Source organism: Bos javanicus, chromosome 26, assembly GCF_032452875.1.
Source record: "Bos javanicus breed banteng chromosome 26, ARS-OSU_banteng_1.0, whole genome shotgun sequence".
In the NCBI taxonomy this organism is placed as follows: Eukaryota; Metazoa; Chordata; class Mammalia; order Artiodactyla; family Bovidae; genus Bos; species Bos javanicus.
The window spans coordinates 23,266,743-23,283,980 of NC_083893.1; the positions used below are offsets into that span (position 1 = coordinate 23,266,743).

The 17,238-nt window shown below is 49.0% G+C and overlaps 1 protein-coding gene across 1 annotated transcript; it reads right to left on the reverse strand.

The window, feature by feature from the left end:
* Positions 1-10,823: 10,823 nt before the first annotated feature.
* On the reverse strand, positions 10,824-17,065 carry LOC133239350 (steroid 17-alpha-hydroxylase/17,20 lyase-like). Its single transcript, XM_061403306.1, has 8 exons — positions 16,507-17,065; positions 14,767-14,905; positions 14,337-14,566; positions 13,504-13,590; positions 12,886-13,101; positions 12,407-12,576; positions 11,768-11,871; positions 10,824-11,257 (listed from the first exon to the last, which is right to left on the reverse strand). Exons 1-8 carry the CDS (start codon positions 16,801-16,803, stop codon positions 10,971-10,973), a joined length of 1,530 nt encoding a protein of 509 aa, XP_061259290.1. The 5' UTR covers positions 16,804-17,065; the 3' UTR covers positions 10,824-10,970.
* Positions 17,066-17,238: the final 173 nt, after the last annotated feature.

Genomic DNA, 17,238 nt, shown 5'->3' on the forward strand with positions numbered 1-17,238 from the left:
CCATGTATCCCTGAGCTCTTGCTGGATTATCTGTTCTGATTTTCCATGAGACACCGTAAAACCATTGCCAAAGCCTTAGTGAGGAAACAGTTGAGGGGTGAGGCCGGGAAGGGGAGAGGCGGAGCAGGATTCCTGATCAAAACCCCTTTTATTCCTTCTCCATTTTGATTGGGTTAGTGAGCAGAGATTTCTTCACAGTTCTCTGCTTCTGAAGAGATTCTGAGTTGGGGTGGGGGGCCTTCTTTTAAAGGGAAGGGCTCCTTTTAGAGACTTTCTCCTTTTAAGCCTGTGGTCAGGGCTGTGGGTCTGAGGGACGTCCTGAATGTTTCAGAGGGGTGGGGGTGGGACTGACCACACTCTGGTCTTCCTGATGGATTTTTCCAAGCCAGCAGACCCCCGTGGCAGAGACTTGAGTACTTTGCGAGCTGCCGTTTGAAGTAGGGGCACTTGAGTTATAGCCGGTAACCTAGTGTGGAATGAGAAAACAGTAGCGACCAACTGCGGTCTTCTGAGAACACAGCTGTTGCCAACTATTTGTTCCAGGGCTTCTGAGATCAGGCCACCCCTGCCCCCTCTTTGGTCTGAGAGGCAAGTCTGTATTGGAATGTGTAGCTGTAATCAGCAGCAGCTGTAAGCGGGGGTCGGGACAGACACACACCCTTCTGCTGCCTGTTCCTGGGTGAGAAAAAGCCACAGATGTGATCAAACCAGAGTCTTACAAAAGAAATATATATGCTTCTAGGGACTGCTGTTTAACCTCATGCTTAGAACAAGACTAGAGTGTCCCTTGGGTGGCCTGAAATTCTTCTAAAAGTAAGCTTTTCTGAAAAGCTCCACATGTTCTATTACTGCTTTTGTTACTGTTCAGAGTTCCTTTGATGCAGAGACAGGCAGAGAGAGTGGGGACCCTATTGGAGCACTTCCTCTGTCCCTCAGGAAGGGCTGTCCTTTTGACTTGTGGGCAGAGTAAGCCCTGGCGAGGATTTTGAGCAGTGTTGGAAATAGGAAGCATCTCATGCTATGTCAGCAGGTGGGGAATGCTGCTGCTGCTGCTGCTGCTAAGTCGCTTTAGTTGTGTCCGACTCTGTGCGACCCCTGAGACGGCAGCCTACCAGGCTCCTCTGCCCATGGGATTTTCCAGGCAAGAGCACTGAAGTGGGGTAACATTGCCTTCTCCGAGATATATATATATATATATATATATATATATATATATACACACACACACACACACACGCACATATATGCTTTCATATACTATTTCCCTCTTAATACACATTACACACCTATCTTACGTGGATTGTGATTCTGTTTCTCTGGTAGTTGTGCTGAGGCTTACAGAGGTAAGCCACTTGTCCAAGGTTGATCAGGTAGCTAGGGAAACTAGCTAGGTCATTAACGTTTGTTTGTTTTTGGCTTTTTTTGTTTGGTTGGTTGATTGGTTTGTTTTGTTTTAAAATTTTCAAACCCAGGCATTTTGATTCCAAAGCCTGGTGTTTTCCTTGCTATCTACCGGTGTCTATGAAAGTGGAGCTGGATTAATGCATTGCTCCCGCCGGGGCACGTTTTCTGAAGTTTATTTCTAGGTGGCCCAGGTACCAAATGAGACGCGTGTCTCTGAGTACCCTTTTGCTCTTTACTCTGTGGAAGATTCTCATGCACATCGCATCTACTGAATAATGCCACTGCACTTAATGAATGTGGATCTGGCACAGAGGATAAATAAAGCACCGTGCTTCTTCCTAGAAATCACACTCTAGTGCGGTAGTTCTCCAATGCATAAAAATCACCTAGGAGTGGGGTGATTAGAATATAGATTCAGTAGGTGTGGGGCCAGGGCCCAGGAATCTTCATTTCTATTAAGTTCCCCAGGTGGTTCAGACCTGGTAATATCTGGCCACACTTGGAGAGATTCCGCCTCAACTTGGCCCACACCCCTCACCCCCTTCCCTGCACTTTAGTAACTTTGGTATAATTATAAGACAGTGTGCTAAGCCTGAAACAGAGGACCCCCAGGGACTAGGACAGCAAAGGCTGGGAAAGCATCAGGCTTGGGGAGCAGGATGGGCATGGAAGGCTTTCCTAAGAAGGTGATACTTGATCTGAGTCTCGAAGGATGAATAGGAGTTTACCAGACATATGAGCCAGGGAAGGAGCATTCCAGACAGATTAGGTTGGGAGTGTTGTTTTTGTTTTCTCCTGCAGATGAGAAACACTGTCATCGATGAGTCTTGGTATTAGGTATTCCTGAGATAAGACAAGGACCTTGCTTCAGCAAGTACTGGTGTCCTTTATGACACAGAGAAGGAAGGAAAGCATGAGGGGCCTCAATCCAATAATGAGTGTGGCATGAATTCAGTGTCTATAAAGGGCAGCTAGGCCTTGTTGTTGTTTAGTTGCTAAGTTTTATCCTGCACCTCTGACTCTTGCAGCCCTAATGGACTGTAGCCCACTAGGCTCCTCTATCCATGGGATTTCCCAGGTGAGAATACTGGAGTGGGTAGCCATTCCCTTCTGCAAGGGATCTTCCCAACCCAGGGATTGAACCCATGTCTCCTGCATGGCAAGTGGATTCCTTACCACTGAGCCCCCAGGGAAGCCTTAGGCTGTGTTCGTTCTTCCAGTTAAGGACAGCTAAGACAACGCCCTGGAAGCTACAGGGTTGACTAGAGAACAGTGTTTGTGCTTATTGGGGCTGAAGTTCTGAAGAGAATCACCTGCTGTACTTTTGGGCTGTGGCACCACATGGCACATTTTAGGTATAACATGTAGTTGAGCATGCCATCCCTTCCTTATCTGGCAAGATCAGAAAATGAGTTTTCTGGTTAAGAGGGAATCTATCCTGTATACCTAGCAGATGGATTACTGATTTTCAAAGAACAAGATTACAACAGAATGTTCTTGGTCTGCTGATTTGAATGAATTCTATTTCATGTTTAATTCAGAAGGTATTGGTTTTATAATGCTGGAAGTTCTTGTGACCAACATCTCTATCTGAAAAGTATTGAGCACCTGTTCTACTCACAGCATGTTGTGGATACCAAGGGGTAGAAACTTTATCCCCGTGCTCACAGGTAGGGGGCGTAGAGCGAGCTCACGGATGGTGGAGCTTTACGCAGGTGGTGGCACGTGACATTAGGAGCGGAGCAGCACAGTTCACGGGTGGAAAGGTGGCTTTTGCAGGTGGTCCTTTCCACAGTCCAGTGGTCTCGGTTGTTGCACAGCAGGTGTGTGGAAGGACCAGTGCGAGTTCTAATTGCTGGAATGCAGCCTGGATCCATCAAGACGATAATTTATATTCTGCACCTCGAATGTTGCCTTTCTCTCGGAAAATTATCCCCTGAGGTGTCCTCACTGAGGAAGTGTGATGATCCCTGGTACTGAAATAAGTCGTCCCCAGCGACGCTGTGGTGGGTCTGGGGCCCTTTCAGGCAGTGTGCCCTTCCCAGGTTGGAATGTATGGGGTAGAGGCACAGGGGGCTATTTACTTTTTTTTTTTTTTTTAATTTATTTGTTTATTAGCCGCACTGGGTCTTCGTTGTTGCGCGGGCTTTCTCCAGTAGGGCTGTACAGGGGCTACTCTTCGTTGTGGTGCGTGGCTTTCTAGAGCACATGCTCAGTAGCTGTGGTGCAGGGACTTAGCTGCCCCACATCTTGTGAGATCTTCCTGGAACAGGGGTCAAACCCATGTCTTCTGCACTGGCAGGTGGATTCTTAACCACTAGACCACCTGGGAAGTTTTGTGTTAGGCCCTTGCATGGCCTGATGCTGAATACGACAGAGTAGCCAGAGTGCTGAACCCTAGTTACTCCCTGGACACAGTCAGAAATCTTCGGGACTCCCTAGGACAACACTGAAAGTGCTGTGAGGGAGCCGCAAGTGGGGAGAGCATGCCCAGGGAGAGGGCTGAGGGAATTTGCTATCTTCTAATTTAACCTCTACACTGCCGGACATGATATTTCGATTATTTCATCGTGACAGCCACCCATGAGGTAGGAGTTCTTATCTCCTTTCTCATATGAGGCAACTGAAACTACGAAGTTAACTCTTGGAGATCACCGAGCTCCAGTGCGGCGGCGGCAACTCTGGAGGCAGACGTCCTCAGTGTCGTCCCGCTCTTGCATGCCATAGGAGGAGCACATTTGCTCCTATTTGCTGCAGCAAATCTCCTGTCAGCCCGCCTCCCCGCGGCCCTGTTCCTCGTCTGGGATTGAGTTCCTGGCCACCATTACCCTCCTGTGTGGGCTTTTTATCATTGATACCAGGTTTAGGTATAGTAAAGCGAGACCCTGCTGGAAGTGAACTGGCTTTATATAATGCAGCAGACACCAGGGTAGCACTTGTTTGTACTTCCAGAGGTGGAAGCTAAAATTCGTATTGGAACCGATTTGTACAAATCTGTGACTACTACGAGCGGGAGCTCCATAAACACCTCACTTCCCTCCTGTCACCTAACAGAAAGGGTGACTCTCATCCAAGCCTTTCAGGTGACTTTTTTAAACACCTGCTCCCCACCCCTCCGCCAACCGTCTCTTTTGCAAGAAGCTGTTTTTTTAGAGAAATCGTTGTTTTTTTTTTTTTTTTTTAAATCACATTCCTATTATCAAAGCAAAGAGAAACCAGCAGACTGGACAGTTACTCAGTGGAAAAGAAGACTGTATCTGCTGATTTTGAAACTTTTATCCAGAAAGGGGCCAAAGAAAACATTCATTTCCTCCATAATATCCCATGAGTTTGATCCACCCCCGCCCACCATTTTTCCCTGAAGAGGTAAATTTTAGTCTAGGAAAAGAGAAATATGGGGCTACTTGGGGGGAATAAAAACCAAACTGTGCTATAAAATTGCTTCCCCTGCCCTGACTCCCTAACACCTGGATGACAGTTCCTGTTGGCGCTATTCTTGATTCTGTTTGTTGATTTGTAGCAACAGGGAGTTGAAACGCCCTGCAAATTTGACCTGGTTTAGCCATTTCTGCGCTTGCTCTGTAGCCATTGCTCCTCTGGGAAGGGCTTAACTGGACTTAAACCTGGACTTAACCTCAGGAGAAGCATCTGTTGCCGAAAATGGAGATTCAGTCCGAAGTCAATTGCTTGACCTATCTTGTTCTTTTAACTGAAAGAGATAGGAGGGGCAGTGGCAGAAAATACACACTCAGGAGAGAGGGAGACAGGCTTTGAAGACCGGCAGCTGGAGTGTGGCACAGTGACTTCTTTTCTTGCAAGTGGTGAATTATTTGCTGGGACTGAGTTGCACAGAAGCTGTTGGTTCCCTCAGGCATTGCCATTGCGTCAGGGATTCAGAATATTCTTTATTGTTTGGTCTCTTGGTTAACACACATGTTCTCAGGAAATTCTACTGAACTGTGACCCATGGTCTCAGTCTTCGTTTCAATTATTGCATGGTGTATTCTGTGGTTTCTTCAAGGGTTTGGAAATTCTTGGGTTACCCCCCAGGCAGTGGTGTAAATACCTATGACCTCCTACTCCTTGGGGTGTGGTTCTGGAGTGTGGTGAGGAAGCCGTGGATAGGCTGGGATGGGCTGCCCACAAAAATAGAACGTGCAATCATTTCCCTGCCTTGGGAGTAAGATTCCAGGTGGATGGCCAGGCCCAGATTGTGCTGGGTTACTGTAAGCCCAGAGAGCCGTGGATTGGTCTCCAGTCATCGTGTGAAATTATGTTGCCACAGCCCTGGCCTAACCCTTGGAGGATCCCTTCACGTGGCTGCTTGTACAGCGTAGCTAAGAGGCGTGGGGAACATGGGGGAGGAACAGCCTGTGGGGTTACTTCATCGTCAAGTCACCAGGATGAGTACTTCCTGAAGGTTTTTGTGTGTCTAATCCTTTGCTGGGTAGGTGCACTTGTGAGATTGACTTCATCCTTCTCTTAGGGAATTTACAGAGTGGTTGGGGAGCCCAAAGGACAATCAGGTGACAAAGAGTGGATGCAACACGATTCTGCACGGAGTTGTGTGGTTCAGTTTGGCTGGAATGGTGGTTCTAAACTAAGGGCAATTTGTCCCCTCCCCAGGGGACTTTTACCAGTGTTTGGACATTGTTGATTGTCGCAACAAGTAGCCAGGGGTGGAGTGGGGTGTTGATACTGGCATCTAGTGGATAGTGGCCAGGGATGCTGCTGAACATCCTATAATGCACAGGAGGGTCACCGCAGCAAAGAATTCAGTTCAGTTCAGTTCAGTTGCTCAGTTGTGTCCGACTCTTTGCGACCCCATGAGCTGCAGCACACCAGGCCTCCCTGTCTAACACCAACTCCTGGAGCTCACCCAAACTCATGTCCATTGTGTTGGTGATGCCATCCAACCATCTCATCCTCTGTCGTCCCCGAATTATCTGACTTCAAATGTCAGTACAGTTGTCCCTCAGTATTCACGAGAGTTTGGTTCCACAAGCCCGGCAGATAACCAAAATCTGAGGCTGCTCAAGGCCGCCATGTAAAATAACTGTATGCACTTAGCTTTCAGCATACGTAGGTTCTGCATCTGTGGATTCGGCTTGTCTGGGATCCATCCTGCAGGTACCAAGGGTGATGAGCCAAGGTGGAGACAGGATGGGCGGAAAACTCCTGCTGCTTGGTGCGTGGCACTCTGCTCAGGAGGCAGTCACAAGCCAGAGGCCTCAGGGCGGGCGAACGGAGATGTTTTAATTAAGAGGAAGGAAATAGGGGTACTTTTTCCTGCTGCTTTCTAAGCAATATGCATTATCTGCCCACAAGTTTAGAATCTTAACATCTTGGTTGCCCCAATCAGCAGGAACTATGCCTTCTCAAGGACAGGTTTAGAGTTCACTTTTTATCGCCAGTAGATAAGATCAAACTGTTTTGGAACTGATACTTTATCTCTGAAAAATCTGAACAACCACCCCCAGAAGGGTAGAATCTCAGAATTGCCCAAATATCAATAACTTTATACAGCTTAAAGAACAGTTGTTTAGCCACTCAGTCATGTCCAACTGTTGTGACCCCACTAACTATAACCCACCAGTCTCCTCTGTCCATGTGATTTTCCAGGCAAGAATACTGGTATGGGTTGCCATTTCCTTCTCCAGAAGATCTTCCCACCCCCGGGATGGAACCTGCATCTCCTGCTTGACAGGCAGATTCTTTACCATTGAGCCTCCTGGGGAGCCCTAAAGAACCATTAGGCTACAGTTATTTTAATAACAATCCATATCTCAAGCTGGATGCCTATTGCTGTGGCCCTTGTTGTTGTTGTTCATCGCTCAGTTGTATCTGACGCTGTGTGAATCCGTGGACTGCAGCACACCAGGCTTCCCTGTCCTTCACCCTCTCCTGGAGTTTGCCCAGACTCATGTCCATTGAGTTGGTGATGCCATCCAACCATCTCATCTTCTGTTGTCCCCTTCTTCTCCTGTTTTCTATCTTTCCCAGCATCAGTGTCTTTTCCATTGAGTCGGCTCTTCGCATCATGTGGCCAAAGTATTGGAGCTTCAGCTTCAGCGTCAGTCCTTCCAATGAATATTCAGGATTGATTTCCTTAGGATTGACTGGGTGGATCTCTTTGCAGTCCAAGGGATTCTCGAATCTCCTCCAGCATCACAGTTTTGGAAGGCATCAATTCTTTGGCACTCAGCTTTTTAATTGTCCAGCTCTCATATCCATACATGACTACTGGAAAAACCATAGCTTTGACCATATGGACCTTTGTAAGCAAAGTAATCTCTCTGCTTTTTAATACGCTGTCCAGGTTTGTCATTGCTTTTCTTCCAAGGAGCAAGCGTCTTTTAATTTCATGGCTGCAGGCACCATCCACAGTGATTTTGGAGCTCAAGAAAATAAAATCTGTCACTGTTTCCATTGTCTCCCCATCTGTTTGTCCTGAAGGAATGGGACTGGATGCCATGATCTTGGTTTTTTGAATGTTGAGTTTTAAGCCAGCTTTTTCACTCTCCTCTTTCACCTTCTTCAAGAGACTCTTTAGTTCCTCTTCACTTTTCTGCCATTTGGGTGGTGTCATCTGTATATCTGAGGTTGTTGATATTTCTCCCAGCACTCTTGGTTCCAGCTTGTGCTTCATCCGGGAGGGCATTTCGCATGATGTACTCTACTTAGAAGTTAAATGAGCAGGGTGACAATATTCAACTTTGATGTACTCCTTTCCCAATTTTGAACCAGTCCATTGTTCCATGTCCAGTTCTAATTATTACTTCTTGACTGCATCATAATCTATCTTTGATAACAGAAAAGGGGGATGCTAAATTCCCCTTCTTCTAAATCATCTGGTGTCTCTTTTAATCTTTAGATGTCAGGTCTTAAAATTCAGAAAGTTCTTTAAGGTTATTCAATCTTTTGAAGAAAGCCTCTGGATTCTGAAGATTTTAAGAAGTCTTGTATCTGTTCGCTCAGGGGTAACATTTTTAATGTAACCCTTTGTTGAGGTAGAAGCCAGTGGTTTCCTTGAACTTTCTACTGGCAATAAATCTCTGGTACTGGTCTCTAGTGGAGGAGGGCACGGTAACCTACTCCAGTATTCTTGCCTGGAGAATCCCATGGACAGAGAGCTGCAGGCTACAGTCCATAAGGTGGCAAAGAGTCAGAAGTGACTGAGTGACTGAGCACTGGTCTTTAGACAGTCAGGCACACAAGACAAGTCCCATTAATATTTCTTTTGCCCCCAACAAAAGCTTGGTGCAGTGGGGTGGAACTACTGAGGAAAAAACGAGGTTACATTTAGAATTTTGCTTAAAGTGAAGAAGGGCTCTGAGACCCCACGTGTCCTTCACTGTCCAGTGAAACCGTAGTGAATCTTTCTCAAAGTACATCAGCAACAAGTTAACATGTACCTTCAATATTTCATATCCCCTTGAAAACTGCACCTCTTTTTGGGCAAAGTGATTATTTGATTTGATCAAGACATGTTCAAGGTAAAGCAAAGACTGGAAGAGCTAGGGCGCAGTCATGGAAAGAATACTGAACCGAAAGTCAGGAGATCCGAGTTTTGACAGTCTCAATTCTGTCATCTGCAGCCTTAGGCTAGGTGTCAGTTCCTCCTTTGTAAGATAAGGGTGGTAGCACTTCTCATCCCTTGTCGGGTGCTGGCTGGCAGGCTCAAAGGTGAGGCTGAGTGTTCAAGAAATTTGAAAAGCTTTGAGTCCTGTAAAAATGTGTATTATATAAACTGACTAGGTATGTGTGTGTTGTGTATATAACCATCATTGCTTCAAATTATGACTCTGAGGCTTTGCCACATTATTGGGGGGGGGGGTGGGGGGAAGGGATGAATTCTGTTGATTGGACTGTATTTGAGGCACAAAATGAACCTGAATATTATAGGAAGATTTTCAGCAATAAGAACTGAAACAGAAGCTTTTTTTTTTAATCTAACAATTTACTAATTTCAACGTTCCTCAAAGGCAAAGTCCATGTCTTATCTGTCATTTTTGTGCCTGTCAGCATCCAGCATGAAAGTTTAGGATAACTGCTAATTATTCAGGGTTTTTTCCACTAAAATTCAGGCTTTAGATCTAGAAAACTTGTTCTAGGTATGTGATCACTCTGAATCTCGGTTTTCTGGTTTCCCGTAAAAAGAGAGGAATATGTAACTTGGATAAAAACGCCCAGCCAGATGCTTGATAAACACAGGCACTGGGCAGAACTTGGTTCTCTGTCTCATTTCCTGAGTGTTGTGGCTGGAGGTTTTCCTGACTGGCTAGAGATCTTCTCCTCAGTCAGAGAAGAGGGACCCTCCTCTTTGTCTAGGTACCTGTTTTGTGTGGCACTTGTAAGATGTAGCTGGAGCCTCGGTCTAGAGAGTTCAGATGTCTGCCATTCATATTTGGGCCTCTGAGCAGGTCTTAGCCTCAGAGTGAGAGGATGAATGGGGTATTACTGAGCTTGAGAGCAGGAGGAGCTCATCGGATGCCCACAGGGGCTAGGCAGTGACATGCTTGAGTCAAGCAGATGCGGTTTTTGGACAGTAGGGATTTTTGGACAGTAGGGGTTTTGGGGAGGCCAAGGTGGAGCTCGAGGCCATGTACAACTGTAACCCTATCTGATATGGCCCCAGGATTTTCAGAAGCTGGAAATCAGAATTTCTGTATGAATCCTTTTCATTTTAAGATGTTGACAGTTAATTTCATTTTTTTTTTATTGTAAAACAAAGGTACCACGTGGACGTAGAACTCAGTAGTGGGCCCTTTGTGGCCCATGGGTGAGCAGTTTGCAATCCCTGCTTTCAAACAGGAGGGGCAGATACAGCTAATACAGAACGCAGGGACTTGCCCTCCTGACCAGCTGTGGAGACATTATAGTAGAACTGCCTTCCTGCTCTCTGAATCCTGCTTGCTTTGTCACATGCTCCCTGCTATTTTGTCCCTCAGCTTTGCACCAGCCCTTGCTGAAGAAGGCATACTTCTCGGTGCATTTATTCTATGGCAGAAGAAGCCAGTGATGAGGGATTGCCAGGATACCTCAAGGGAGAGCTTTTTTCCTCGTAAGTGTCCAGGGGTGAGAGAGTGGCAGGTTAACCCAGTGTCCTGAGCCTCTTCCCTGCTGTTCCCTCAGCGGGGGGCACCTCTGCCCAGTCTCATGCTACCCCAACCTTTCATTCACAGCAGCCACCCCCACCTTGGCCATTCCCCTCACATCATCAGCAACAAGTATAACTGACTTCAAAGTACTTATGAGTCTCTGGAATGTTCATTTGTCAGCCCTCACTAGAATTTTAAGTTTCACGAGGCCAAGGAGCCTGAGGTCCAAGGACAGTGAGTGAGCGGCACATAGTAGGTGGTCCATAAAATACTTGTTGAAAGAAACGAGTGAACAAATGAATGAGCTGCTCAGATGCCTTTGGAGAAAGAAATTGTTTTATGCACATCACTGCCAGGGCTGCAGGCTGGGAAAGAAGGCAGAGTGGGCAGGGAGGAAGAAGGAATGGTGGGAGAGGGTGGGGGAGCTCCTCTAATTCTGTGCGGTGGGGGTCACATAGGGTGGAGTCATGGGGTGCTACCCTCAGCCTGGGCTTCCTTCCAGGCCTGGCGCACCTCGATCTTCACCTTGAAAGGTTTGATCTGCAAGACGAGACTGGCATGGCCCTCCAGAGAGGGTAGCTTCCCATCATCCGGGATCTCCAGGTTGAACCTCTGCAGCAGCCGGGACATGAAGAGGAAGAGCTCCTGGCGGGCTAGCATCTCACCTACGCAGGAGCGGGGTCCTGCTCCAAAGGGCAAGTAGCTTAATGATGGCGAGATGAGTTGCGTCCCTGTGGGGTCCAAGAAGCGCTCTGCGGACACAAGGAGCCATCAGCGAGGGGCCAGGGTCAGTGTCAGTAGAGGAGTAGGGGGAGGACAAGGCCCTGCCTGGGGAGCCCCAGTCTGAAAAGGTGGACAGCCTTATTTGGGTGGGGGGTCGGGGGCGGCAATCTTAGGAGAGATAAATGCCCTGCTCTCAGGTAGCCCTTAATCACACAGAGAAGATGGAATATTCAGGAAGGATGAAAAGGTGTATTAAACATGAAAATGGCACCATCCCACAGGAGAGGGGGCTGACTTCACAGGAGACATATGCCTATGGGCCTTCTCAGAAGAGGAGGCTGCAGTTGGCGGAAGGAGAGTGGGGAACCCAGCTGTGAAGAATCTGGGTAAGTGTAGGGTAGGCTAGGGGTGTCAACAGGTCCATGTAGTGGGAGTCAGGAGTCTTCTAGCAGGAAGCTTGGCAGAAGGGAAGCAATGCTGGAGAGGTGGGCACAGAGGGGGCTGTGTGGCTGGCGGGGCAGGACAGAACAGGGACTCACCGGGCATGAACAGGTCGGGATGCTGCCACTCCTTCTCATTGTGATGCAGTGCCCACAGGTTGACCACAACGTCTGTGCCTTTGTCAATGGTAAGGTCGCCAATGCTGCTCCAGAGAGGGAGAGGAAAAGAGGGTCTGGAGTATCGTCCTTCCCCACCTTCTCTGCCCCAAGTCTCCGTGGTCCCTACCCTGGGGAAAAGAGTCCTTTGCTCCCTCATGCCCGCTCCCTCATGCCCACTCCCTCATGCCCACTCCTGCATCTTCTCCTCAGCTTCTGCCAGATTGAATATGAATCCAGCCCTCTCTTCCTGAGTAGCACTTAGGATCAACACTTGTGGGTCTGTTAGGGCCTGTGGGTGTGCATATTGAGCTGGTGCGTGTGTGCATGAGTGCGTGTGTGTGTGTGTTGCGGCTTTTGGATTGGGTAGGAGCACGTGTCTCCCAGCCAGCGGGCAGCTTCTGAGGGAGGTCAGGTCGATGGGTCAGTGGGTGTCAGTGGGTAGGAGACACACTGGTCAGTAGGTCGTGGGTACGATGATCGGTTGTCAGTGGTTGACTGTAGGTTGACCAGCCAGCTGGAAGGGTCAGATGCTGGGGGAGGGACCAGGAGGGTTGGATGTTCCTGGGAGGGAAGGCACACCTGGAGTCAATGACAGCCTTGTGGGGGATCAGCATAGGGGCCACAGGCCGGATTCGGAGTACTTCTCTGATGGTCGCCTCCAGCAGGACAAGGCGGTTCCGGTCACTGATGGTTGGGGTGCGATTGAAACCTATAATCTGGTCAATGTCATCCTGGATCCTCTTCTTCAACTGGGGGCCAGAACAGGGTGGATGTTACCAGGGTGTATCAGCCCAGGAGGAGCAAGGGCTTAGAAGAACCTACTGTCACACCCAGAAGGGCAAGACCCTTCCCAGAGGTGGCTCTACAACCCTGGCTTTGCTTGCAGAAGATGGGGCAGCTCCAGCCAAAGGACAGAGCAACCACTGCTTGGGTAAAGGATCCAACCCAATCATCCTGCAAAGAAGTCCCGAGGTATGGACTCTGCCTTTCCCTGGAGCAGAGGTGAGTGTGCCTGGGGTCAGGAGTGCTTGGGAAGGCTCAGGTAGAGAGAAACTCACTGAAGGATGGTGTAGCAGGTAGGCCACGATCCACTTTATCACAGACGTGGTGGTCTCCACACCAGCCCCGAAGATGTCCCCTATGGTAGCGAGCATGTGTCTATTTGAAAGCAGCTTTGAATCCTGGTCTGGGCCAGCATTGTTATTGTCTGCATTCACCTTGGCTTGGATCAGTATGTGCAGCAAGTTAGTGATGGAATCACTGCTGAAGTTCTCCTGGTTGGGTGAGATTGGGAGACGATGAAGAGAAAGGAGCCCCATCTGCAACCCCTGCCATACTCTCACCCAGACTGTAGACACAAAGGCTTCTCCCACTTGGAAATGAGGGAGTGGAGTGAGGCTAGTCAGGACCCATGAACTGGTGGAAGTGGAAAAAACACTGGGCCCTCTTTAAATTTGCAGGGTGGATGGGTCCCTTCAGGGTCCTCTGCAGTTCCTCACTTCTCTACTCCTACTTATTTATTTTTATATTTATTATTAAGTCAGGATTATTGAGCACCGACTCTATGGCAGGCTCGCGGCTAGGTGCTGGAGCTCCTACACTGTCCAAAATGGACCCTACCCTGCTCTCCTGCCACTTTCCACCTGACTCGTCATCTCTTCTGCTCCATCACCTACCTGACATTTTTCAAGGATTTCATTCAGCAATTCATTTCGCGTTTGAACACAACCCTTCATCTTTTCCATGGCTTTGCTGGGGAAAATCTGCAAAGTGGAAATGTTAGATTCTCCCTGGCGCTCAACCTTCAGCCAGAATGGAAAGCAGGACAGGGACCCAGAATGGGACCATCGGTGACAACCAGGACAATTCCAAACAAGGGAGAAAGGAGTCACCTCCACTCCCCCTTCAATCAAACCTCTAGCACTGACTGAGACTTTACTCAGGTAACACAGACTTGAGTCTCACGGCATGATTAAGTTCCTTAACTTTTTGAAGCCTGTATTTTCATCTGCATGGGGATAATAAACCCACTTCCAAAGGGAATGCATGATTAATGCATGTGGAGCTTTGGGACTGGCACATGGCATTTCCCAGGTGCTCAGCGGGTAAAGACTCTGCCTGCAATGCAGGAGACGTGTGTTCAATCCCTAGGTTGGGAAGGTGCGCTGTAGAAGGAAATGGCAACCCATTCCAGTATTCTTGCTTTGGAAATCCCATGGACAGAGGAGTCGGGTGGGTAACAGTTGTGGGGTCTCAAGAGTCAGACACGACTGAGTGAGTAAACAACAACACCAACAACGTTATCATGAGTAATAAAACCCATAATTTAAAAGCTAAACCTATTTCTGTAGAGAAGCAGCAAGATTTTGAAGAGTCAGAGGAGGTAGAGGTCACTGTAATTGAGGTCGTCAGAAAAAAATGAGGTTTGGAGTGAACCGTAAGAGGAAAGAACTGGGGATACGATCAGGGTCTGCTGAGGTCTGCCCATAGGACCTGGCCCCATCCTCACCTTCAGCACAGGGAATATGTCTAACAGAACTTCCTTGCTCAGAACCTCCAGGATGCCATCATTGACATTTTGTATGGCCTTCAGGGCAGGATCCTCATTCTTGAAGGAGAAGTTGAAGCAGATAAAGCTGATTATGTTGGTCACCACCAGAGAGAGAGGCTCGGACAGATCTATGGCCTCTCCATGCTGGGTGGCCAGGAAATCACAGAGCACATTGGCTTCCTGATTAACTGGGGAGAGAGAGGGGTGTGAGGGCGGGAGTTGAGTCATCCCTTCACCGCCACCTCGACCAGTTCCATCTGAATCGAAGAGAGCAGATGTCCAGCAGATGGCAGTGGTAGCCAAGAAAATGTGGAATGGAGGTACCAGAACCCTCTCCCTCCCCAACCCTCTGCAGGCTCCTTCAGCCCAGGGCCAGCCAGGCACTCACTGATCTTCTCTAACTTCAGGTTGCCATCCTTGAACAGGGCAAAGGCATTCAGTGCCAGCTTCCGATGCAGCTGCCAGTGGGCACCATGGTCGGCAAAGGCAATGCCCTTTTGGTTGTCTGACAGGATGTCTAGAGTGGCCTTTGGAAAGCAGAAAAGGACATAGGACTCAGACACCATCCACCTGCCCTCCCCGAGGGCAATGAGGCTGGTAGCTGTCGCGCAGCCTCCTTATAGAGCTCCCTGCTTCACTCCACCCTGACTGCAAGGCCTTGGCAGGACAGAACCTATGGCCTGATACTCCCAGTTCCAACAGAGAGACAGAGTAAGGCAAAAGAAGGAACCCTGAATTAGATTGTTCAGATCAATGACAGGGTGAGGCAGCTGTGATGGGATGGACTCTCTAAACTTGTAGGAGCAGAGATTGAGGACACACCAGGCCCCTACCCTTCCCTGGGTCCTCTGGGGATGGGGGCAGCTAAAGGCACAGCAGCTGAGCCCCCTTTAGTTCTCCCTTCCATTGCCAGCCGTGTGCCCAATACAGGCCCACATCGGGAGAGGCACATGTCTTGTCCACCCAGCTTGGACATGGGCCAAGCTGCTTCTGCCCAGAAGACCCCCAAAACTATACAGGGTCCCCCAGACCTTCTGTCCTCTATCCCCATATCTGCAGGCCCCATCAGACTAGCCGCCTCCTTCTTCTTTGCCCTGGAGAGAAGAAGCCCAGCAGAGATGGGAGAGGGTAGTTGGCCCAAGAACCAGGCCGACTGGCCCAAGCAAAGAAGAGTCAAGCCTTGGTCTGATCAAAGATGAGCAGCCAGGGGGCATTGCCCAGGACATTCAGGGGAGTCCCCTCAGCCAGATGCTGTACTGGAGGCTGGCAGTGTTCCTGGTTGACTAGCTCCTACTCCCTTCTGCCCCCAGGAACAAACAGAAAGCTCGACAGGTTGAATCTTCAGCGTCCTCCCCAAAAGTGCTTGCATAGGTCAATTCCCCAGGGCTGGAGCAGCTCGAGGAAGCCCCAGGGAAATAGTGATCCCAGCCCTCCAAGAATCAGGGTACTTCCCCCTCACAACTTTTTGCGGAGGACGGGAATCACTAACCCGTTTTCCATGTGAACAGTGTTGATCAAGGCTAGTTATTGAGAACTTCCAGCACTGGGCTAAATGCTTTACAGGTACTCTTTCAGTGAATCATGAGAGCTCAGATTTCAGGCTCAGAGAGCTAGACTCTTGGGCTTTCCAAGTGGCTTAGATGATAAAGAACTTTTACACAATGGGTGAGACCTGGGTTCGATTCCCGGGTCAGGAGGCTACCCCAGAGTAGGAAATGGCAACCCACTCTAGTATGCTTGCCTGGAGAAATCTGTGGAGAGAGGAGTGTTGTGGGCTAGTCCACGGGGTTGCAAGGAGTCGGTCAAGACTCAGCAGCTCACACTTTCACTTTTTCAGCTGGGAGAGATGATGTTGTAAGGGCTCCCTGACCCCCTCAAACCACCACTCCCACCCTGTCCCACCTCCAGAAACAGCCAGAAAATAAAGTCTTCCTTTAATTCTTCCTGCCTAGCTTAGAAGCTGGGTGAAGTCTGAGGGGTCGCTCCCCACCCACAGCCCCACCAGGCTGTTATTGGAAGAATCACAGGATTCTTCTGGAACTAGAAGGGGCATTGCAGGCATGGCCTTGGCTGAAGAGCTCAACGTGCCCAGGGGCTGGTGAGGGGAGGGGTCAGAGGCATTACTTACCACTTTGGGACGCCCAGAGAATTCCTTGCCCTTCTTGAGAAGCACCTCCCTGGCCAACTGGTGGTGTCCAATCATCACAGTAGTCTTGGAACCCAAACGAAAGGAATAGATGGGGCCATATTTTTCCTGCAGCTTGAAGAAGTTCTTGTGCTGCTGGCCACGTCTGGGGAGGAACGGCAGGCTGCCCACCAGGGGCAGGGATGGGAGGCTCCTGGGGTACTTGGCACCAGAGTGCTTGGTCTTGGGCCAAAATAAATAGGCGAGGGTGAGCAGAAAGACAGCCAGGAGCAGCCACATTGTGTCTGGGTGGCAGCAGTCAGGACAAAGAGCTGTGGAGTGGCTTCAGCCACCTTAGGGTGCAAGAAGGCCTTTTTAAGGGCTCCCCTGACCTTCTCCTTGACTTTATGTTAATGCTCACCTTGTGGAAGTTTATCCTGCAGCACAGCCAGGAGTCCTCTTCCAGAATGAGGAAGGGAGAGGAGGCTTCTTTCAAGAGCTGGCTCCACACCAGGGCAAACCCCTAGGGGAGGGGCTAGGTAAGGGCACAGATAGCTAGTCCCTGTCCCTTGCTCACTGTCTATCAACGTCTCCAGAGTGGGCAGAAGCAAATGATATCTGGATCAGGAATCACGGCTCGGGACACTCTGTATTACGAAATCACAATCAACAGACAGCTATCCAATTTTATCAGTTGAGCAAAGTGAGGCTTCCCAGGGTAAGGCTTGAATAAAG

Excerpts from the sequence above, each read along its gene's own strand:
- LOC133239350 (XM_061403306.1), bottom strand. The coding sequence starts at position 16,803 with ATGTGGCTGCTCCTGGCTGTCTTTCTGCTCACCCTCGCCTATTTATTT. Across the intron at positions 13,102-13,503 it reads AAATCCTTGAAAAATGTCAG|GAGAACTTCAGCAGTGATTC; the intron begins GTAGGTGATGGA and ends TCACCCAACCAG. Across the intron at positions 11,872-12,406 it reads AAGGCTGTCATTGACTCCAG|CATTGGCGACCTTACCATTG; the intron begins GTGTGCCTTCCC and ends TCTCTGGAGCAG.